The 20,052-nt window shown below is 39.9% G+C and overlaps 1 protein-coding gene across 1 annotated transcript in view; it reads left to right on the forward strand.

Annotated features, from left to right (window-relative positions):
- The window catches only part of ANO2 (anoctamin 2, calcium activated chloride channel), a gene marked incomplete at its 5' end in the record, with an annotated part of 115,618 nt that overhangs the window by 49,539 nt on the left and 46,027 nt on the right, over window positions 1–20,052 (forward strand). The window contains one exon of the mRNA XM_010132534.1: window positions 19,547–19,621. Within this exon, the coding sequence (XP_010130836.1) occupies window positions 19,547–19,621 (75 nt within the window). The remainder of the gene's footprint in view (window positions 1–19,546; window positions 19,622–20,052) is intronic.

A 20,052-nucleotide genomic window follows, 5' to 3' on the forward strand; every position in this document is an offset into this window, starting at 1 on the left:
ATATAATGTTATTTTTTTAGTTGCTGTTATTAGATAACCTGATGAGAAATAAAAAGCAAAAAATAGTGGAGACTCAGAACGCAGGAGGAAAGTAAAGCAAAAAGTGATAAAGCCAATATTATGTAGCATTTAGGAAAATGGACTTGAAATTTGGATTTTCTAATATTACATTTCTGTACTCATTGCTGGTCCTTCTTGCTGCCCTCACATCAGGTTCCTCTAAAGCCATGTTTAACCATCTCAAAGTACACTTGCTGGTGTCTGATAAGAGCTGTGAATGATCATCTCAAATATGGCTGTCTGGCATTCGTTTTGTTATACTGAAGTTTCTATACCTTAGGTTTCTATTTCTTTATAAGGCCACACTTCTTATTACTTCCTATCAGTTTCTCACCTCTTGCCCAGTATGTGATGCTGCTGTGGAGACCGCTCCTGTGCTCGAGCCCTCTGTGTTGTTTTTTTGCCTAATGCAGATATATCTTCACGGGTGTTAGATAGCTTGTCTCTGACTTGTGCCCTAACACTCAGCTTTTACATAGTTCTATATGGAAGAAGCAGAAACAATTCTAGTACAACTGGGAAGTGTAATGATTAGACAGATTGATGAGCAACTAGCTAATCCTGTGAAAAGAGACTTACTACAATTAACATTTTGCTGACTCTACACCTTTCCTATGTCAAGTGCTAGGCATAGGGTACATTTCTTTATTAATACAAGTGTTATCAAACTATTAAGCATGGACTAAAGATTTGCTTCAGATGAGGTATGATATCATAGTTCACAGTGCTCTTTCCAAAAGGTCATGAAAGTTATCAATTATTATGATGGGTATGAGATCTGCAGTAGAGGTTCCTCAGGGGGTTAATTGTTGCTTTAGGCTACAGATTCTGCTAGCTATGAAAACATTAAAAAGAATTAAGGAGATGATTTCAGATTAATAGTATTATTCTATGGGTATCTGTCTACATAATGGCCAAATGGATCATTCTGTACATGGGGAATCCAACAGGAGTCCAAATCCCACAGACAGTGTCTGATACTATGTGTGCAAGAAAATGAAACCACCACCCAGATGAATTGTTGTGTCTTTTTGCTATCCTGGCTTGTGACATGGGGAGGAATATGACCGAAACACAAGTGAGTTTTCTGCATATCTGCTTATGGAATAGCATGACGTGTCCCTGCAGGTAAAGAATTTGCCCCTATGAACACCTTTTGAGTTGTATCAGTGATAGTCGTTGAACAGGACTTTATTTTGGGTGAACCTCTGAATGTTCAGGACTCTCTGAGTTCAGTTAGAACTTGTACTAAAAGAATGGGAGTGCAGAATTATTAAATGGTGCATGTTATATAAAACAGCTACCCATTTGTCATGACTGAAGTTAAACACGAAAGTTCCAGTTCTCTTAAAACTGTGTTACAGCTTGGAATTTAAATGTAGCCTCTGGACTTCTCTGCTCAAGAGCATGATAATGAATTTCAGCCATAGTGGGGCCTTTGCAGTACCATTTTTAACATGATGTAACTGAAGAACTTGAAGATCATCTTTATCGTTGCATGTTCCCTCTCTCTGTAATTACAAGCATTTTGTGAGATGTTTGTTCTTCATATAGTTACGATAAAAACATTATACTTGGTCTTTCACTACTTTGAAATGAGGTAGACTTTTTGCTATTTTTCTCTCGAGCGTCTCTCTACAAATATGGACACATATTGTGGTCGTGCAGAAACTAGTTTTTTATTCTGATAAAAATCGAAAAAGATTTTCTGAGAAAAATGTGTTTGTATTTACAAATGGTGAATTTTTGCTGAGTATGTTGCTACTGTACATGCACAGGTTTGGGAACGTGTCTTTACAAGCTTGCTTTCTCTCCCTCTTACCGATTCTCTGCTTGTCAAACAATCTCTTTGAGGCAAACCAGTGTAAGGAAGTAATTGACACATCTAAACAGCATTCCATGTCTTATCGCTTTTCTATCCAGATATAAACGTAAAAATTAATACAGCTCAGGACCATACTACCTCTGTATTTGGAAGACCTAGTCAAGGGCATGACAGTCTTTCACACAGCTACAAGGCATGAAAGGAGAGAGTGCTTGCGGCACCAGTGAGTTTTGGCCTGGGTCTTGGGTAGGAACCAATTTGGATGCAGTGGTCCTCACACTGCCTCCTTGCTTTTTGAAGCGGTTATTTCATCAGCAGCTGTTGAAGAGGGTGGAGTATCTTGAATGCAGCCCGTCTGCATGCAAGAAAACACAGACTGCAAGTCTGTCAATCCTTTTTTGCAGGGTCGAGTGAGCTGAAGTAGTTTTTTCTGCCTTCAATCTCAGCAAGTACGCACTATATAGAATATAACCATTACCAGTAGGAGTCATTTGACATGACAACACATGACATGAATGATAAGCATTAACAGCAGGGTATTCACAGAGCACGAAACTCCAGAAATCCCCCTGTGCTGGAAGAAAATTGAGAACAGAGTTGTTAAAAAAATTGCAGAGTTGAAACACTTCTCCTCTGGAAAATATAGTTTACTAAAGTTATTTTTTTATGGAATATATATTTTGATTTGAATGAAAATATCTTAAGCAATATCTTAGTTCAACTTTTATAGAGTAGGAGTTTCCAACTGCTGTTACTAAATGACTTTTTCTTTCAAAATGCAATTTATATTAGAGGGTTTTTAAAAATAGAATAAATCAAACCAGAATAATTTTAAGTTGTTGACGTAAAACATTTGGTTCACAGTAATTAAAAACACTTTTGAAAACAAACTCTTTAGTTTCTCATCCTAATTTAGGACATATCTCCATCCTTCTTTTTTCTTTTTCTGAATGTTATAAAGCTTTCATTGGAGAATAAAAAAAAATCACTTATTGCTCTTTTTAGTTTGCTAGAGTGCCTATGAAGCCTAATTTTTCATTGACATCTGTTCAGAACAGAGCTTTTGACCCAGTTTTAGATTGAAATTGATTTTCTGGTACATCATCTTTATTATTCTTATCCTTATGATCTCTCCTGGGTTACAGGAGATAAAAAAAGAAATAGTTTTGCTACCATCATTAAGATTAATTTTAACAGATATTTTTGAAACAAACAACATATTTCAGAACTCAATGTTAATACCATCCTTATGAAAGAGAGATTCCAGTATAAGATGAATGCTTGAATAGAGCAGGTGAACATGTGGACATGTGAAAAGGAGCAGTGAGATAAAAAATTGGAGTAGAATGACTGTGTGTTGTGCAACCAGCGACTTTGTGATTCTGTGAATGGAGTAGGAAGACTGGGCAAAAGAGGAGCAAAGACAGAGACCTTTGCAAGGAGAGGCAGGGGTTAATGTCTCCAAAAATAGGATTTGGTAAGGAAGAGTGAGTTGTGTGCTGGAAATTCTTTAAGGTGAGGTCACATAGTGTATATGGAGAAATGGGACCAGATGAAGAATGCTGAGAAAAAAATTATGTAGACAAAGTCATCGGTAGGCCTTCTAGAGGCACCACTGCCTAGATGCTTGCTTGTCGCTCCGGAGAAGTCTTCTGGTGTGAGGCAGGGCAGAGGAAGCATCGGTCTCGCTAAAGAATAAGGCAAGAATAGGAAAATGTGCACTTCAGAAGTTCTGTGACAAAGGGGCCTTATGGTCTCTGGGTTATTTCTAGAGTACCAGACATCCACAGGCCTAGAAGTTATGACAGAGCTTCTTTTGTAATTGCTGGGGAAACACCCCACCCACTCGTTGCCCCCAGCAGACATTCTGGATTCAAAGGCTGGCAATCCATACTGAATAACATCTCTGAATAACTTATTTTGCATGAAAAACAGCCACCTGGCATCCCTTGAGGTACTGACAATAGGATAATCCAGCAAAAGAGAAAGGAGTAGATACAAGTGGTGTTCTCTGTAATTTCCCTAAGAGAAAATTTCTCTAAAGAGCATCTATCTTAGATGTGCCTGGTTCCATGTCTTGGGATAGTAGTAGGCAAGTGGGAGCTGAAATTCCTTGCTGGAACTCTAAAGCTCCCAAAATAAAATGCTGGGAATTTGGTATAAAATTTTGAGTTCACTGAGCTCATTAGTCTCCTTTGAACCTGTCAGTGTGGTATCACTTCCAGACCTTTGTAAACCAGATTTCAGGGTTCAGTTACCAACCACACACAGGTCGCGTTTGGCAGGATTAGCACAGTGTTAGTTTTCACCTTCTTTAAAATACTGAACAAATAGTTCATTTATTGAGCAAACAAGCAAACTGGGTTTTATTTTGGCTTTTTCTCCTGCCGTCTGATGAAGCTCATCTGTGGTGAAACAAATATTAGACATAAATCCCAACAGAATAAAACACATATTTTCTTAATAATCCTGCACATTTAGTCAAATTATTTAAAAGGTTCCAGATTCTTAATCTGTTGCTAATTTGTTCATTATTATTTAGACTTAAATGAACTTACTTTATTTCTGAAGGAATGATTCCATCTTATTATTCTCATGAATATACAGTCTTAGTTCCATTACAAACTTACAGGTTCAGTTAGGCTTTCTAAAAACAGGAGAAAAATGGCATTGATTAATTTTAAGGAAGGGGTGATGCAATTATGATAGCCCTGTCTATTTGCAGTTGGTGAATTTTGCACAGGACCAATCCATAAACTATATAAACTGGTAGGAGCACAATTTCACAAAAAAGAAAAAAAAAAAAAGGAAAACAAAACACTCGTGTAATATGTATCTCCTCAGGGTTTCAGAGAATTTGAATTAATTGAAGTAGTAGATTCAGCTTTTTGGTATCAGATATGTCTGGGGCAAGGATATTGCACTGTCTTGCATAAAAGGATCAGAGAATGAGCTCTCCAAAAGATGGAAATAATAAATTTCCAACCTGAAACCATACCCCACTAATTAAACTTACCGACTTTCATATGTATGTGTGTGCGTGCGGTTAGTTTGAGGGGCTTGATGGGAAGGCTTCATGCTCATAAAACCTCTAGGTGAGCATCATCTCCTTCAGCATCTTTATTCTATGATTCCTAGTCACGGACTGAGCTTCCTCAGAAGAAGAAGGAGGGGAAGCTTACTCAGCAAACACAACCCCTAAAGCAGGAGCTCATGTCTGAGACACCAAACATTTCCTTGATTTCCTCAGCCAATACCAGGTAACAGTTTTGTGAGCTTGCTGATTTGGATGGACTGTAGCTTGCTGGGCTGATATTATTAGGTCTGGACCTATGGGTAGTCATCACTGTATTTAGAACATGGAGCTCTGAGACCCCTCAGCAATCATTTAATTAGCGTGGTGTTGAGGTTGCAAAGCATTTATAGACTAAGCACTACTGGTTGTTGTCCTGGCACCAAGTGACAAGCTGCCTTAGATCACTGATTCAGAGTTCTGACTTATTGGAAGGCATATTTTCTTACCTGTAAGGTCTACAGGTCAGCTCTCCTTGCCCTGTCTGTTGGTGTCAAGGACACAAGTTATATAAGTTACATATCTGTTGATTCAGTAAGTCACACTTCCCAGTTGGAGGCCAAAACACTGGCCGCTCTTGAATTTGCTACTTACTTATGTCATGTCAAGATAGAAGATTTCACTGGGGATATCTGGGTTAGCAGCTCTGTTGCGTTGCCCTGCTACGGACAAACGAAACTAGCTTTGTGAGGTGCAGATTGAGCTTGTCTCTCTAGCTCCTTGGCTTTGTGCAAAGGCTCTGGCAGCTGTGAAGTCATTGCTCTGGTATATATAAATTTTCTGTTTATATTCTGAGTATAGATTTCTACAAGATAATTATCATATAATAAATACTCCCTTTCATTTAATAAGGAGCATGTCTTCAGTGGCCAGTATTCCCCTGAAATGGTGCTGGTATTTGCATGTTTGCTCGCATGAGTTCATCATCACGGCTTGGCTTCACGAGCAAAGATCTGGGAAAGGCTTTTCCCACGCTCACTGCAAGCGATGAGTGCACCCTTCGGGACCACGCGGTGGATTTTTTAGGTGAAGCATAGCGTGCACGGAACTGGCTCCACCCTTTACACCTGAGGTTCATCTGCCAGAGCCTAGCGAGCTTGGACGGTGACAGCAAAGTCCTCGGGTCGTAGGTTTGGTTAGAGTGTCCTTCTCTTAGATGATGGATGCCTTACAGGGCTAAACGAGCTCCATCTGCCCGGGTTTGGAGTCAGAGTTGTCCTTCTCCTAGAATGGTGCCTGAAGGCTAGTGAGCCCATCCTGCCCGTGGACACACTGTGTCTGACCCTTCAGCTGAGACCTGTCTGGCTTGGGAGACCCCACCGGAGGCACATGCCACCACCAGCACAGCTCTCAACCTCACAAGGGCACACAAGCTCCTTCCCCACAACACGGGGGGTGCCTGTGAAAGAGTCGCTGCTCTGCCTCTGGACATCACAGACCCGGACACGGGGCAGCCGGGGCCTGCCAAGAACCCGAGTCCTGGAGGACTCGCATGAGTTAGTGTGTGGATATATGACAAGAGAATCACTTATGTGTGGTAGTACTTCTATTCACACCGTATCAGTAACCACTGATAAGGACTTCAATTTTTATATTTTCTTACTTGTAATTTGAGGAAATTACATGAGATTTATCAGCATTTGGTATTTTTCTGAAGAACAAGAAAAATAAATAGAAAAAGTTCTCAGCAGTTTAAATGAGTTTAAAGCCACAGTGGTCATAGGCATCCCACAAAAATAAAGCAGAAATTCAGCTTAGAAGGGAATCCATGAAGACATCTAGTTCTCTCATTGTGCTCCAAAGCAGGACCAGCTATACCCAGTGTCATGTTTGCCAGATGTTTCTTTAATCTGTTCTTAAAAAATCATCAGTAATGGAGGTGCCATAGCCTTCTTAGGAAACTTGTCCCATGCTTTACTTATGCCTCTTGGAAGGATCGAAGGATTTACTGTTCCAGCTATTTTCTTCATGCTCGATCTAAGTCTTCCTGTTAGTAATTTAAGCCCCTACTTACTTTTTAACTGCATTAGCAATTGACATTGAAACTGCTCATCCATTTCCTTTATATAAATTTATTTTAAAATACTCTTTTACTTTAATTTTTATATAGTCTGATTTCCTCTGTTACCCAAGTTATAGAATTTCACTAAACTATTTCTGCAACAAATCCTTAAAAACCAATCAAGCTTACACAAATAGAAAATTAAAGGAAAGCATATGGACTTGGTTTTAAAACTGCAAATAATGGAGAATTCCTTAGTATTTCTAGATGCCGAAGATCTTTTTTTGTCTTTCAGTTGTCTCAGCATGTGTACCAATGAACAATGCATGTTCCATCAAGGGTAATAAACAAACATGCCCTATGCCTTTTGAAAGAGGTCAGACACGTAGAACGAAACATGAATGAGAGGTCTCCACGTACTCTCTCTTTGCCCCTGTAGTGTCTTTTCTCCCATTAATTCACAGTTGATTGGAAATACTACATTGATGACTTCACACTGAAAGCTCTTTTCCAGAAGAACTCTTTTTCTTACCTTTTGTTGAAATTTGTTTATATCATAGAGTTTAAATGAAAGATTCAATATCACTGTAAATGCTTTGTGCTCTTTGGAATGTAGTTGGGACAGTGTCGAAATAGGAAGCGATGCAGATAAGCATTGATACCGTGGCAGTGTTTTGTTCTTCTCTAGTAGGAGCTCTGAGTCTTCTGCACAGGCCAGTGCTGTGGGTGGTGATGTTTCAGGATGCAAAAGATGCTTCAGTAGCCTGAAACCACAGAAGACGCACGGCAATGAAATGCTGTTCAAAAGGCCTCCCTTGTAGCCTTGCCTCTGATTGAAAGGGGCCTATTTCTCCTAAGTATTTCTGTTCCTGTTCCCACAGATTAGCTAAATGACTTAGTTAATGAGTAATCTTAGCAAAAGGATCTCGTCCACTTTATGTGACGTCACCAGAAGTTGAGAAGAACTTCAGCTTGGTATGGGGACTTTGAGCAAATCTCAGGGGGGAAATGGGGCATCCTGAATCACCCTGCTTGATAGTCTGTACAGTCTCAGCTCATATTATACAACTTGAATAAGTATTACCTAATTCAGACTAGTATATGGATAGTTACTATTTCCCTGTTTGGAAAACGGAAAGGATTTGAAATTAGAGTGCTAGGAACTTTTTCTCTCCACCTTATCTTTAGATCTGGGACATCTGAACAGCTTTTTGTGAAGTTGGCTTAGTGGAAAGCAGTTAAGATGTGCCTGTCAATCAGCTTTTTTCTAATATCTTTTCTCCCTTGTACTGAAAAATCCAAAACCAAAGCCACAAAAAAAATCAAATGCCCAGGCATTGTGATTTGATGGTTTGAAACTCCAGCTTTGGGAGCACTGGGAAATACTATACTTCATGAAAAGAGACTGCCAATTTTATAATGTCAGAATTGTATATAATTTATAAAAATAAGTTTATCATTGAATTTACATTTTGGAAAAATGAAAATTGATAGAAGCATCGACTGTAAATTCCTGACATCACAGCTCTCAAAAATCTAAAGATGATGCTAAAGGTGCCACAATGTATGTCTCTCATTACTCTTCCAAGTCCATTAATCCCTGATTTCTATCTTTGACTTCCAGCGTTTCACTGACATCTCTTTCTCACTATTCTTTACTCTTTCACTCTTGCTTTGGGTTTTGAGGGGAGGTTCTGTCTGTGTGTCTGAAAATACAGGAGTGTACATTATGGATACCTACTCAACGTGAACTTTCTCCAAAATCAGCCAGAATAAATATTCTTCCTAGACACGGGCTCAGACCAAGAGCCAGGTTAGGCACTTTGGCTCTTCCCTCTGAAATTGCTTCTTTTTGCGATGACTGCAGAGGAAGCTGGTAGCAATTGCTCCTGCTGTACTGAAGCAAGGCTTTATGAGTACCTGCTTCCCTGATACCGCTTCTGTTTGTGCAGCACATCTGGTGCCTCTGTTTCCCACCTCATAGACCTCGTTCACTTTGTGTTCTCACAGTATGGTCATGCATATCCAGTATTAGTTAAAGAGATAATGCAGAAATGGTAATGGTAAATTTCACTGTCTGGCTTTAAATGGTCAGGTAGAATGCTCAGCAGGAGAACGTGCATGGACAGGAATCTTGTACCTCTGAAATGTGTCCTTTGTGGAGCAGATGTGAATAGAGCTGAAGGCTGCTTTGGTTTTGTACCCCTCCCCATCTTTCCAGTCTTCCCCTTGTTGAGTGTTTACCCAGAACTGTTCTCTGCATGTCATCTATATTTTATTGGCAAAAGTTTGTAGCTTGTGTTCTGCAGTGAAGTGTCAACTTTTATAGCATACTCATATGTTAGAATACAAACTTAATTAACATTATACAGCTGGTAATAAATGCTCTGGAGTCAGGGAAAGAATCTAGCATAGCCACATCCTCTTTTAATTCATTCCCTGCTTCTCAAACATTTAATTACCAACTTAAAAGTGTTACTAAAATTTACACTCTCCTCTGCTGTTGGCATGATCATTCATAATTCGTGTAAGCTAAATTTGAAATTGCAACCAAAGGAAACTGATAAAGTGCATGCTTTTTTCTACCACTTTGTGTAGGGATAAGTGACTTCATGTGGTGTAAGACAATGGAGAATCTACTTCTAAATGTGCAATGCCAAAGCCTTGGGGTAAGATTCTGCTTCATTGAAGTCACTGGGAATTTTGTGATTGATTTCACAGAAGTGAGAATTTCAGCCTTCAGGTTCTTCAAGCTAGGACACTGTCCCAGAGCTGAGCCAGACAAGCTTCAAGAAAACATAGAAGAGACGTCTTTCCTCAGAGTCTAGCACCAGATGCATCTCATCCAGAACTGAAATCTTACGCTCAGTTATTTTTTTTTATTGCATTCCCTTCATAGTAAGGGAACTAATACCTGTAGTTTAGAAAAGTAACAAGACTATTAAATGTTCTTAAGAGGCTCCCACATAAAGAACTGTAATTTGAGCTTTTCAACTTACAAATTTGCCAACTGGCTTAATTCCACTGGGCCCAAGTTGCTTATATTGAATAGACTGAATGAGTGACTTTACAGATAAATTTTAGGTAAACTGTTATCTATTGGAGGCAAATAGACTTGAAGTTACAAATATAATGTTGGACCTTTTCATATTCTAGGGAGAGATATTGCAAGCAGGGATGTGTCCGACTGTGTTACCAACACCTTTTAAAAGGACTTACACAGAGAATATAGTCCTACACTGAAAACAATTCACAGAGAGAAACTTTCAAAATCACTACCAGTATTAAAATTGTACTGAAATACAGGAACTAGTAAAAGGTAATTTTTTTTTCTGAAAAATTATACTGGATAAATTGTTTTTAAATGTGCTGTGTTTATTATTCCATTAACTTCTCCATCATCATCATCATCATCATGGCTTGGCTTCATGAGCAAAGATCTGGGAAGGGCTTTTCCCACGCTCACTGAAAGCGATGAGCGCACCCTCCGGGCCTGCGCGGTGGATTTTTTAGGTGAGGCGCAGCGTGCGCGGAACTGGCTCCACCCTTTACACCTGAGGTTCATCTGCCGGGGCCTAGCGAGCTTGGACGGTGTCAGTGAAGTCCTCGGGTCGTAGGTTTGGTTGGAGTGTCCTTCTCTTAGATGGAGCCTTACAGGGCTAAACGAGCTCCATCTGCCCGGGTTTGGAGTCAGAGTTGTCCTTCTCCTAGGATGGTGCCCGAAGGCTAGTGAGCCCATCCTGCCCGTGGACCCACTGTGTCTGACCCTTCAGCTGAGACCTGTCTGGCTTGGGAGACCCTGCCCGTGGACACACTGTGTCTGACCCTTCAGTTGAGACCTGTCTGGCCTGGGAGACCCCACCGGAGGCACATGCCACCACCAGCACAGCTCTCAACCTCACAAGGACACACAAGCTCCTTCCCCACAGCAAGGGGGTGCCCGTGAGAGTCACTGCTCTACCTCCGGACATCACAGACCCGGGCACAGGGCGGCCAGGACCTGCCAAGAACGGGAGTCCTGGAGGCTAACTTCTCCATTAGACATTCACAGTTTACATGAGGATGTGTGAAACCAGGTTGACTTAGAGAATGGTGCTCTGGATTTCTGGTTGTAAAGTGGTTGAAAATCCAGTTAACTCCAGGGCAACATAAGGTAGTGAGTATTGCTGATAATTTTTTTTTTTTTCCTAAAGCCACTCTTTGATATTCACCTTATTCTCCCTTTGTTTAACATTCCAGACAGGTCTGTGTCTACTCAGTATCAAACTGTATTAAATTGATCTAATCATGCAAATTAAAGTAGACATGTCTGTCTCAGAATCTGCCTTCCGTATGCATGATTATATCAGCATATTTTAAAGTCATGTGTGGCATTTCATTGCCTTATTTGAGAAAGTTCAGGATTTACACTAAAAAACCAAAAACTGAGTAGGTGACAGGATACCCCTTCATGCCACGAACTTAATTTGTGGCATTATACTACCATCTTCCCTACTACGACAGACCTGTGTACCACTGTCAGTCACTTGCTTTGGAAATCCCACCAGATGTCTTAAGTGTATTTGTACATCTGGCCCTTTGCCTTCTCAGGATCAGACTCATTATGATTTATTAATCATCTGCAAAGAGCATGGATAAACAATGAATATTTATGACTACAGATGTAACCCTATTGTTTGTGTAAATTGTAGTGTTTTTCTGGTAATGTTCTGAATGGCTTCAAGTTTACATAAATAATTCATACTTGTAGAGCCGTATGTTAAACTGTCATTGTAAAAAACAGGAGCACTGCCAGTTTTCACTCGAACCATATGTAAATATCAATAAGTTGATTTTAAACAGTGATATAAAGACTAAGCACCTTAATGCCATTTACACAGTAATGATTGCAATATGCTACAAAGTATTAGATCCACGGAATATCAAAGGCAAAATAAGTTTTAAACATAGCAGCAAAAGGAACTACTTTTATTTCTGAATAAATTAGTTTATTAAATTAACCAAGTCTAGATTTACGAATTTAAATTACAGTGATAGCAGACCTGCAGTGTTTTGTCATTGTTTCTAAGCGAATGAAGCAACTTGAAATACCTCCATGAAACTACTGCAAGGAACATTAATTTTTTATCCTTTAAACAAAAGTAGTGTTTTCAGTAACATTGTCAAATATGCATGTAATATTGAGATCTTCTGACCCTACCAGTCTGCATACCCTGCAGCTAATAGTTGTCTCCTGATACAGTCTAGGTACACGCTGTTGCTGCAGAGGTGAAGTCAGTAAGAAATCTAGTCAGCATGTTGCAGCTTACCCTTCTTTCAGCAGTACTGGCATGGTTGGGCAAATGGCCACATTCACCATGCCTTGGAGAGCTTTGATAATAGATTTAGTGTATGAATGATAGCTCATAGTTCGGTTCTAATTTAGTAATCAGAGCTAGTTTTTATCAAGGTATTCACTGCACACATGTGATATACATATACATACATACACACACACATTTAAGTGTGTGTTTGTACATGTGTATGTACATATGTCAAGTGGTACATACACATGTGGTACATACACATGTGTACATACACTTTTACAAAGTTCAGAATATAGTGTTAAGACTGGTAAGGACCAGAAAGTACTTGGATTACTGGATCCTTTCCTGCATTCTGCCAGCACCTCTGTTGACACAGAATAGGCCACTGTCTTCTTTTCCACCAGGTTTTCTTGTGCTCAGTGACTGGAAGTATGACCCTCATCCAACACAGTACCCGTCACATCCTATGTTCTGGACCTGTGGAAGGGATGTGCATACGTGTACCTTGAAGCACAGGGATTGGCTACTCACACATGCTTTCATAAGCCTTGTCATGTAAAAAGCCAAGTGAGTGGCCCATGTCGGGGCTGTAGCCTGTGGGAGATTTGTTTCTAATCGGTTGCAGGGTAAGAAACACAGCTGTGGGCTTGACTGATTGTTCCCTTTCTGAGTAAATGGTCTAAGCTAGCAGAAAAGCTAAGAGCTGGCCTGATCGCAGTAAGCAAGAACTTATAGCTAAAACCAAAAATCTGCCAATAGATGCTCTTACACTGCATCTAGTTGCAACTAAGTGCCAAGACTGGACGATGCAGATAGGCAAATTCTGCTTGGAAATAAGCCATACATTTTCAACAGCTAGGATAATTAGCAACTGGAATGACCTAATAAGGCTCGTGACTGTTCATCACAGAAATACTCAGGCTGTGATTAGATGTTTCTCTTAAAAAACCCTGTTAGTTAAAACACATTTGTTATCCTTACAGCAAAAATTACCTCAAGCAAGGTCTGTGGTTACAAAAGAGACCAAGACTTGGATGGTTAACAATAATCTTGCTTAGCCTTAAATTCCGTTCATTTCCATGATCCTAGTACTGAGCTTTGCATATACTTTTCATACCTCTCTATTCTGCATTACTTCTGCAGATGATTTAGGGTGTGTCCTTCAAGCTCTTCTGAAAGCTATCGGAGTGTCTGTGTTCAAAACTATGTGTTTTGAAGATAACAAAAAGTTTTTAATTACAGGATTTTCAGTCTTTCAGCTGGCTCCAAATGTGTCTTGGCAGTTCATTTTCCATGCGCAAGCTTGAAACACAGCATTGCTCACAAAACAGAGCCATCTTGCTAAAATGCCCTTACTGCTTTCTAAGTGAGAAGAATAGAAATTGTTGTTCCCTCTTTTAATGGGCCTTAAACCAGAAGCTCTTTCAGGTTCTGTGAGAGTGTGAAGGTGGAACTCCTAGGGACAGATTCAGACTGGAATAGATGCAGGCATTGACAGGTGCCCAGAGTGGTAGCAGTTTTGTCTTTCCCCTCAGAAGTTTGAGGGCTAGTGGTCCCTAATACAGGCTGGAGCAGTCCATAGCACTTGTGCAAAGAGTTTCTTATCTATCATTACCACTGTGGCCCACTGCAAGATCTCAGAAATGCTGACGTGTCTTGATGCGCCTCCTTTTGTGTCACCACCCTGGAATAAACTGTCATCCAAAATGCCTGCAGCCATGGTGCAGACTTTTTATGGCTTCTACCTTCTTTTAACCTCCAAATAGCTCTGAAGTATCCTTTTCTCCTTGCTTTTATCTTATTTCATGCCCAAGGATTATAGGGACTCTATTTCACAAGAAGCTAATTTCATTCCTTGTCTTGAACCCGCAATACGCATGCAATATTCAGGCTGTTAAGCAAAGCCAGAAGGGCTGTATTTTATGCTACGATTCTTATTTCTAAATGCTTATTTAGACAGCAAAGTTTTTAGGCAAATTAAAGTTTTTGTTTCAATTAAGGAAAGTGCAGTTATAAAAGTGACATTCACTTGTTTGACGTTTCCTGGGCATACGTAGAGATGAACGTCTGGATTTTGCCATCGCAAATACAATTTCTCAGCTTTTTGCTGTTGCTAGCTGTGCAAGACCTTAGGAAGACAAATCAGAGGGATCCTGGATTCTGTTTTTTCCTGAGCATCTTTAACTAGTTTCCTATCAATTATCGCAGCTTTGTGAAAGACCAGTGAACTAACTGGGGTTGTCCGGGTGCAACTGCACTGAAGACACTGAATTTCAGAACTGAGTTACAAAACAGGATCCAGAAGAGAGAAAGTGCTTGCTTTACTCCTGAAGTGAAGGTCAAGCTGGCATAACTGATGATTAGAAACACCTCCTTTGAGGAGATGTTCTCTTGTTGAGATAAACAACCAAAATAGTTGTGATCTGAGCAAACTGGTTGTGAGTTAATTCATAGCAAAACACATAACTGTTTTCACAAAGCCGGTTGGTGCTGTCCAAGTGCAGTGCATTTGCAGGTTTACACAGTTCAGAGGCCCACCTGAGGATGCAGAGCTGCTCATGTGGGATCTTTGCCATGATAGGTAACTCATAAGGAAATAAACCATCCAGCAAAACATAGATGGTGCATACATTTTTTTCTTTTCTATTTTATTTTATTTTATTTTTTATTTTCTAATATGAAAGGATTGTATTTCTGTGTGGAACACGTTCAATACCACATTAAACATTAAAACAGAAACACATCACTACATTCAGAACAACAACTGTTTTTTCCTCCAATATAACTGCAAGTGCATTATTGTATTTAAAGAAACTGAAAGAAAGGTTTTAAAATACATCTTTAAGTTTACCTTATTCACCACAAAAATCTAATCTCTATCACGAGGTTTTCTGTCTGCATATAAGTATTTCCCTGCCATGCACTTTCTCTTGGGCAATATTGCAGTGTAATATATCTGTCGTTGAGGTTGTTCTTCCGATGATCGGTTTCATCTTGTTACATCAATAATTGCATACACCTCTTGGACTGCTCCAGGTAGATTCCCTGCCTGCTTATCTGAGTTTTCATCAACCCTCAGGAAAGCTTTTCTATCCCTGTCTAAAATCTAGGCAATGTTCTGTAATGCACATTATTGCTTAGAATGGAGTATGTCCCATATCCTCTGAAAAATAGATGAATTAATTCCACTTAGAATAAACGACAGTAACTGCGATGTGGAAGCGTGGTATATTGATCTCAGACAAGGTGTTCCCGATACCTCACAGTACGGTCTTTAAGCAGCTAGATGGCACTATTGCCAGAGAGTAGAACCAGGTGCAATAGAAAATACCAACTGAACTTAACAGACTGGGTTTTCTTAGCAAGAGAAATGCAGCTTTCGGCTGCCTACTATATTGATTTAAATTTCAGAATTTGGTTTGTGCCGTATATGCTATGCCATATATAACTCAGTAATATTTTCATCCAGCTTTTTCTTTCTTAAAATGGCATGGTGACTCAGGCGTGTTGTTCAGATCTCCCTTTGGCTAAGTGCTACAGATAATGGCAAGCTCATCAAAGTCACCTAAGGTTAAAGGAAGCACACACGTGAAACAGAAAGCTGACCACATGGCATGCTGATCTTCTTTTCCTTCCTTTATCGACTTGTCCTTTCCCATACACACCCTCTCTTCTCTCCTCTTCCTGATTTCCCTCTTTGTGTCATTGCAAGTGCTGGGAAAGCACTGACAAAGTGTTTGTCACTCCAATGAGCTCTGTTCAACCTGCATTGCCGTGTTCAGTTTTCCAAAGCAAGTGTGATTTCTCTACGCCATTGCACCATCACCACCATCGATGCACCGAGTGCTGGTGTCCTGGTGCTGGCAGTGGTGGCTGCAGGGGTGGCTTCTGTGAGGAAACGCTAGGGCCACTTCATCAAACCCACTGCAGGGGCACATCTGAGCCCCTTGACAATATGGTAGCACCTCTGTGAAAATGCATCTATGAAAGGGTAAAATGCTGCCTGGCAGCGAGGAGAGAGGGGGGAAAATTGTGAGAAACAGTCCTGTGAACACCAAGGCGAGAGCTAGAGGAGGGCAGGAGGTGCTCAAGGTGGCTGAGTAGAGATTCCCCTGCAGCCCCTGGAAAGACTATGGTGGAGCAGGTATTTCCCTGCAGCCCATGGAGAGGGCCACCGCGGAGCAGACACCCACACTGCAGCCTGTGGAGGACCCCATGCTAGAGCAGGTCAGTATTTTGTGAATGAACTACAGCCCCTGGACATCCCACAGTGAAGCAGGTTTATTCTGAGGGATTGCCACCCATGGTGGAGCAGGGGAACAGTGTCAGGAGGAAGTAGCAGTGGAGAGGAGCTGTTACGGACTGACCCCATAAGCCACCATTTCCCATCCTCCTGCACCACTGGGGGAGAGAGGTAGAGGAGTCAAGAATTAAGGACTGAACTCAGCCCTGGGAAAAGTTTGGGAGGGAGCTGAAGTGGAAGGAGTTTTTAGTTTTGTATCTGTTTCTCAGCTTCCAAATCTATTTCAAATAGCGATAAATTAAATTAATTTTGTTTTGCCCATGGTTACCAGTGGTCAGTTATCTTCCTGTCTTTACCTCAACTCACAAGCTTTTTCATCTTAATTTTTCCCACTATCCTGTTGAGGAGGCAGAGTGAGAGGGAGTCTGGCTGGGCATCTGGCAGCCAGCCAAGGTCAACGTGTCACAAGAAAAAGGGCTATTTTTGTCCTGTTCAGCATGGTAATTTTACTTGGAGGCAGTCCATATTTCATTTAGTTATTCCCAGTAATAAATTGAAATTTTAGGAACCAGTTATGCTTCCAAATATTTATTTCAGTAACCAACTTACCATGCAATGCAGTTTAAAAAGCAATAATTTGTGTAAAACAAGTACTCAGGTGCTAAACCTAGGATTTCCAAAATGACTGGTGATGCTAGATGCCTCTGCATTCCTAATGCACATGCTGAGATTAAAGAGGGCAAACCCTCTAACAACTGCAGTCCTTAAACTCTCCTGAGGTTTGGACCCTTAAATGGGATTAGTCCTAATGTATCTTAATGCCTAAAAATGTAGGCTTAGGCACACCTTATCTTCTGTTATTCTGTTATTTATCTCTAAAAGTACATGTCAATCATTGCTCAAGTTTCCTACTTTTTCTTCTGTCCTGTAACTATCCAGTTTCATTTTACTTAAAAAGAACCAAGCCCCACCCCCCCAAAAAACCCCCCCAAACCCAAAACAATAGGATAATCAGGAGAAATACAAATAACTATTTCTTTTTCATAATGGACAACTCTTTCTCAAGGTATTCCCTGATTTCTCAGTTTTGGAAGTTGCTGAACTGCTATCAGGATTCTTCCAGTGTGTGGGTTTTTTTCTTGACTTGGAAAGCAAATAGATCATGTTAGAATCCTGGCTGATGTGTCTTATATCACCAGAAATATTGAATAAAAACCCCCAAACTCCAAACACCTTAGTCACTTTGCCACTCAGGATGTGGCGAGCATGATTCATGTTATCTGAAAGTTTGATCTTGACATCATGATTTCTTCTTTTCCAAAGTTCTTAGTGTTAGAGAGATTTTTGAAGCAATTTTGTTGGTAATTTTTCTTCTTCCGGTTCCTTTTGTATAAATTGCAATTTTCTCTTTTCACTTCACTATGATTATAGAAGATTTTCTTCTTTTCTTTAACTGCTTTGGCTAGCATTAACTCGTTCTGCTGCCTTGCTTCTTCGGTGTTTTTCCTGTAGTGAAATTGTTAGACATGTTGTCCTTCAGGCCTTCTTTGCCTTGTATGATTGCTGAGTGGTAAAAGCCAAAATGAAATGAAATGCATCTGTGCTTTCACAGAAATGCTTTTTAAAGCCGTCCAGCTAAAAGATGGATTCCATTTATGTACTATATGAAGTATTTATGTATTGCATGTATTGGGCCAAATTATTTGTGCTTCTGCTCGGGTTTGCTGTGGCCCAGCTCTGCCATCATTCTCCTGAAGAAGACCTGCTTAACCTGTCTGTGTGAACATCTGAGCTGAGAATAGAGATGCTGAATAACACTACTTTCCACAGTGTTCGAGGCATCACCACAATGGCAATGGTTGTGTAGACAGGATCATGTCTTCGTTCTAATTCCACATCCCAGAAAAGCCCATGAGAAAATTCACGCATGTGTTTCCGCACCGTTTTCCTAGCGCTACTTTAAGAGAGCCTTTTACAAAGGCCTAATACCCACAGATTTTTATTTTTGTCTGAAGACAACTGTGCCTTAGTAATGGTTTCTCTGAACCTCTGACCTGAGTTCTAATCTGATTTAAATTAATTTAAATTCAGAATAAGTCTCGTTTAATTCCAATCCAAGTGAAGTACTAGTTCATGGGATAGCAATGGTGGCTCACAAAAACTCAAAGAGCAGCTGGGTCTGTGTCTTTAGCTAATTTGATTATATAGTTTTAGTTTACCTTAAACAAGGTAATGACCTTACTATTATTTTAAGAAACCTATTTTGAGAGGAGGGAATCATATTTCTTATATAAATCCACTTTTAAATTTATTCTTTAGATGTACACGTTGGCAGAGAGGGAGTTAGGTTTGTATGGGGAGGGTAAAAGCATACTAGATTTCACTGATCACAGTTGCTTTAAATTACGCAATGAAGAGAGAGGTGCTGTTTGCACATGAATAAAACAAGGTTGGCAGCAAAGATCACAGAGAGGGTTTGCCTTTGTAGTTCCTCTCTTCTACAGACCAAGTACGGAGAAAGATCAGGCCGTCTTTGCAAGAACTATCTTTGGGGCCACATTTGGCCCCCCATGTTTGATAACCATTAGATCAAAGATCTGGGTTCCATGGTAGTAAGCATTCTTTTCATGATCTCTGTCTCAAGCACTATGCTTTTGAAGTTTTACAAGAAACAATTAAAAATAAATAGTTGAATCTTGCTTTGCCTATAATCAAATGAAGGTGAATCTCAGAGCTTTCTCTTGATATTATGAAATTTAGGAAAAGCTAAATATTTTTTCTAATATTAAAATCATTTTTACATACAATGTTTTCTGATTTTTGCAGACATTTTCTATATATCTTACTTACCCTCTTACTCTCTTTTCTCTCACATTAACATCTGATTTAAAATATCATTGTTTTGTAATCATCTTAAAAATTACAACAGGAGTAGGGGAATTAAGAACACATTTCAGTAACAGATCTTACTACCTTTAATATTGCCTGTTGTACAATTCTGTAACATCTGTTATTTTTTCTTTGTGTTTTGTCACAGGATGAAACAAAGAAGCTGACGTGGAGTGACCGTATACCTGGATATGCAGCAAACTTTGGATTGATTTTATTTATGGTAATATAATCTGCATTCCTACACATTTATTAGGTGTGAGAAACTTTGCAATAAGCAACTTGAATGGGATCCTGAATTAGTGTCCTCAAAGATCCCAAAAATTAGAAGAAAGTTAGGGTTATAATCTACAGCTTATGAGAAATAGATGTTCTACTAGGAAGACTCATATAGCTCAATGCTTACCTCCAGCTGAGTCTCCTGAACAGGTGACATTCAGGTGAAATAAAGCTGTTGCTGAGAAGTATGTGTCCAACACACATTCAGGAATGGTCAAGGAAAAACACAGTCTGTAATCTTCACTTGAGAACAATAATAAGGCGTGCAGGTCAGCCAGTTGTAAATTGCGGACACCACTGTCCCAGTGAAATTTGCAACAGGCTAAAAAGACACCATCCACCTATCAGATTTCGTGAACAGCAATAGGAAAGAGT

This window comes from Buceros rhinoceros, unplaced genomic scaffold, assembly GCF_000710305.1.
Source record: "Buceros rhinoceros silvestris isolate BGI_N320 unplaced genomic scaffold, ASM71030v1 scaffold3390, whole genome shotgun sequence".
NCBI lineage: Eukaryota > Metazoa > Chordata > Aves > Bucerotiformes > Bucerotidae > Buceros > Buceros rhinoceros.